This window comes from Mandrillus leucophaeus, unplaced genomic scaffold (assembly GCF_000951045.1).
Source record: "Mandrillus leucophaeus isolate KB7577 unplaced genomic scaffold, Mleu.le_1.0 Scaffold12, whole genome shotgun sequence".
In the NCBI taxonomy this organism is placed as follows: Eukaryota; Metazoa; Chordata; class Mammalia; order Primates; family Cercopithecidae; genus Mandrillus; species Mandrillus leucophaeus.
In genome coordinates, this window is record NW_012100320.1 from 1,480,449 (window position 1) to 1,484,901 (window position 4,453).

A 4,453-nucleotide genomic window follows, 5' to 3' on the forward strand; every position below is an offset into this window, starting at 1 on the left:
TGACTAAACACATCGTTGGATTCCACTTATGGAAAGGAAATGAATTCTTGGAAAGTTAAGTAATAACAGAATGATGTATGGCGCTTTTACTTAAAACACACTGATTTCTGTGTAACGATACATAAACATATATAAAAACATATATGGAAGCAAATTCTAATCTCCAAATCTTTATACTTAGGGTCTGACTGGGAGAGCCAGTGTTTCAGCAGCTAAGCAAATCAACATCATTAGGAAGTATCATGTCAAGCTACTGCCAGGAAACTCCCAAAGGGGCCTTCAAAGTTAACTCTCCTCTCAGTAAGACTGCAACTACAATGATGAGCGGTTTCCTTGTCTGTTAATATAGGGATGAGGAAACCACAGAAGCCAAACTGAGGCTACTATAAATAATGCCAGATCTTGAACTTAAGGGTCCCTGGCACTAGGGGAAGCTGACCCAGAGAGGATTTATGGAGGAAGGGGAGGTGGCTCTGCATATGGAGCTCAAAGTCACCGTCACAGCACCTCAGACATCTCACACCAAGGTCTCGCCCTACTTCATAAATAGAGGAGGGTGAACACATCCACCTTTTGAGTCTCTTATCAATATCTCAAAGGCTCAGTTTAATCCTATAAATAATGCGGATGACAAGACTCCTGCATAAACCTAAAGATACTTTGTATACCATCATATTATAAAATATAAAAATATTATTGTTTCATTCCTTTTTCCAGATCAACTGATATTCCCAGGACCTAACCTCACATCTTGCTGTAGTAATGATGATAATGTTGACAGTAGCAAATCCTTACATACTGCAGCTTACTACATGTCAGGCACTTAACAATGTGTGAGGACACACACATATATACTCAGTTAATCCCCTTAATCACTTTGCTGTACTGCCAGAATTGTTTTAAACCATGGTATAACACTTCTTTGGCCACAGTCGAGAGAGAAAGACATAACTAGACTTACAAAATAATCAGTCCCATGGCAAAGTGATGTGCTTGGAGTATTTTAGTAGACTATGAATTTCCTAGCCTATCTCTTTCCCCAACTGAGGAACACTGTGAGATTTCTAGAATATGAGACAGCAGCAAGCAATATAAATATTTACCTGCCCTTCTGAATTGCTCCCCCAGGCATACACATCTCCATTTGATGCCAAAGCAAGTGTGTGTTCAGCTCCAACTGCCACATCTTCAATGATCATTCCAGCCAGGACAGGGATTTGTTGCGGTCGATTGTGATTGCGAGCACGCCCCTCTGGCAAGCCTATCAGGCGATCTGAAAAAACAAAACAAAAACATGTGGAAATGTTATGCACCACACACCACAGTGCTTTTATATTTTCTGATCAGTCATTTAGCTTCTTATGGTGGAATGGCAATGACACATAAAACTCAACTGAGGCTAAAGCTGCTATTCCGGAAAGGTATACCAGGTTCTGAATAAATAAAAAGTGTGAAGCTGTTTCTCTGCAAAACATCACAGGCTCTTTATTCATAAAAATTTTTTTTAAAAAGTTATATCTAAAATTGGTAACTTGTTTCAAAATAAGAGGCTTCTCCAATATCCACATCTTCGAAAAGACAGGGTCTGACTGACACAGTTCAGGCTCTCAAGTTTCTTAAGTTCTTTTTTGAGACAGGGTCTCACTGTGTTGCCCAGACTGGAGTACACTGCAGTGGTGCAATCTTGGCTCACTGTAGCCTCAACCTCACCTCAGCCTCCTGAGTAGCTCGGACCACAGGCACATGCCACCATGCCTGGGTAATTTTAAGTTTCTTATATTCTAAAATGAGAGATCATTCAACTTGTCCTCTAACTTCCAACCAACCTCTGCCCTTACCTTGCCAGACTTCTAGAGGGTGCTAGCCAGCTCCTGATGCACAAAGCCTGCTACGTCCACTTGGCTTGCCTACCTTCTGTGGCCTAACTTCCACTCTCTCCACTGCACTGAAATTCTACTCTCAAAAGCCATGGTCAGCTCCTAATTGCCTACTGCAGTGGCTTCTTTTCAGGCTCCAGCCCATGGGAACATCATGCAACCTTCTAATAATGTGGCCTCAGCTTTTCCTGCCTCTCAGAGACTGCACTGTGAGGTTACTGGCTCACCAGTAACCTCTTCCCACTCCTTTCAAAGCCAGCTCTCCCAATTCTTCTTTTTAATCTTTGTTGTTTTTTTTTTTTTGAGATGAAGTTTTGCTCTTGTTGCCCAGGCTGGAGTGCAATGGCACAATTTCAGCTCACTGCAACCTCTGCCTTCTGGCTTCAAACAATTCTCCCTGCCTCAGCCTCCCGAGTAGCTGGGATTATAGGCACCTGCCATCACGCTCAGCTAATTTTTGTATTTTTAGTAGAGACAGCGTTTCGCCATGTTGGCCAGGCTGGTCTCGAACTCTTGACCTTAGGTGATCCACCCGCCTCAGCCTCCTAAAGTACTGGGATTACAGGTGTGAACCACGGCACCCGGCCCTCGCAAGTCTTATTCCTGTGCCCACCTGCCCTTTACATCAAATGCCCTAGAGCTCTATTTTCTTCTTTTCTCATTCTATACTCTCATTCTGGGTTTTTTAGATGATACGAATAAGGATTTAACTACTACCATTATGCAGCTAATGTCCTAAACCTACATCTCCATAACCAATCCTTCTGGAGTTCAGTTCCAGATCTAAATTCTCAATAGCCTAAGTGGACATTTCCCCACATTTATTTAGGGCAAATGGGTCCGTTCAACATAACTAAAACTAAGCTCCTTACCCTTCCCCACAAAACAGCTCATGTCCTCAGTCAGAGACATCGATGTTCTCCCACAACTAGAAACTTCAGTCATGGTTTAATTCCTCTTCCTCACACCTGTCTCACATATCCCTCAAAAACGACCCTTGCCAAGAATCTCAGATCCACTATGAATGCCAGGCTTATGAACCGACTCAAGATTTGAACCCAGAGTGCCTATGAATTCCTCCAGTTCCTAAGATCTGCAGCCCCAATCCCTAGAAGGGATGAACAATGAGGCAGGACACAGAGGAGCTCTGGTGGTCAAGGCAGTATTTGTGGCAGCATGTCAAGGGCAGTAGAAAAGAAGAGGGGACGGCCCTTGGCAGGGACTCTTCTAGCAAGAGTGCAGGCTCTGGCATAAGGGGTCTTAATGGAGAGGGGAGTCTGTCTTTATAATAAAGTACATGAAAGAGGAGTGGAAAATTATCTAGTGAAAGAAGGTCATAGTGACTACTCACCACCTAGAACAAAAAAAGGACTCAATTTAGAACACATTCTATAACACTAGAAGGCCAATGTTTATAACGATGTGTACCCAAGCAAATAAGCTGAAAGATGGCTTACCTTGACCAAAGGTATACACATGACCATCTTTGGTCAAAGCAACGGAAAACTGAGTTCCACAAGCAACCTTTTTTATTCCAATTCCACAAAGGACATCAATTTTCTGCAAAACAAAAGTGTAAGGCACACAACTTTAAGAAGAAGAAAAAAAATCACTCTTGAATTTGCCGAATGGCATGTATCAAGAACTATCTTCCAACAAAAATACTAATTGTCACTTACCTATTTGACCCAAATCCAAACCTGAAATGTTATTTTCTCCTACTGCTCTGCAAACTAACTGAATTTCGGGGAGGGAGTGTGCAGAGGCAGGGGCAGTTTGACTAAAGTCTCCAGGGCCTTATGTGAAGTAGAAGCATTCCTCTGGGTAATAGAGACCACAGGGAATTTTAAAGAACCTTTTAAACCTTCCAGGACCTTTTAAAGAACACTAGAAGACCATTTTAGTTTAACATTTTAGCTTTCATGGGTGACAATAACTGCTGTATATGTTCTCCAGAGTGGGTTTTCCTGCCTCTCTGCATACCTAACTGAATATTCACTAGACAGCTATCAGGATGTCACAGACTATAAATGGTGGTGAATCTGAATATAAGCTGAAGCTTTGTAAACCACACTGCTTGTGAAATGTGTCAGGAAAACCCACATAAAACAATCATATAGAAAGTCTTCTGTGGAGTCAAGAAATCTTCTATAGTGTGAATAACAGCTTCTATTTTCTTTCTTTATGGACTCAGATTTCCTTTGTATTGTTTTTTAAAAGGAGATGTGTACCTGTGTAATTCAGTGGTAATAATAAGCAAAAATGGCAGCTGCATGCAGAGGGTTACAAAGGATTACTCATAGTTCCTTCCATGATACCCTGGAGATATGTTTCTAATTATTTTTTCTCTACATCAGAGGTCCTACAGTGTGAAACCCGTTTAGGGAGACAGAAGCTTATCCTTGCAGAATTTTAAATCCAGTTTATCTGGATTAATAGCTTATTTATTTATTTATTTATTTTTATTTTTATTTTTTTTTTGAGACGGAGTCCCACTCTGTCGCCCAGGCTGGAGTGCAGTGGCCGGATCTCAGCTCACTGCAAGCTCCGCCTCCCGGGTTTACGCCATTCTCCTG

The 4,453-nt window shown here is 41.7% G+C and overlaps 1 protein-coding gene across 1 annotated transcript in view; it reads right to left on the bottom strand.

Annotated features, from left to right (window-relative positions):
- Positions 1–4,453, bottom strand: part of HERC1 (HECT and RLD domain containing E3 ubiquitin protein ligase family member 1) — a 250,627-nt gene that overhangs the window by 16,268 nt on the left and 229,906 nt on the right. The window contains exons 69-70 of the mRNA XM_011969255.1: positions 3,335–3,437; positions 1,104–1,273 (exon numbers count right to left, since the gene is read on the bottom strand). Coding sequence (XP_011824645.1) covers positions 1,104–1,273; positions 3,335–3,437 — 273 coding nt within the window. The remainder of the gene's footprint in view (positions 1–1,103; positions 1,274–3,334; positions 3,438–4,453) is intronic.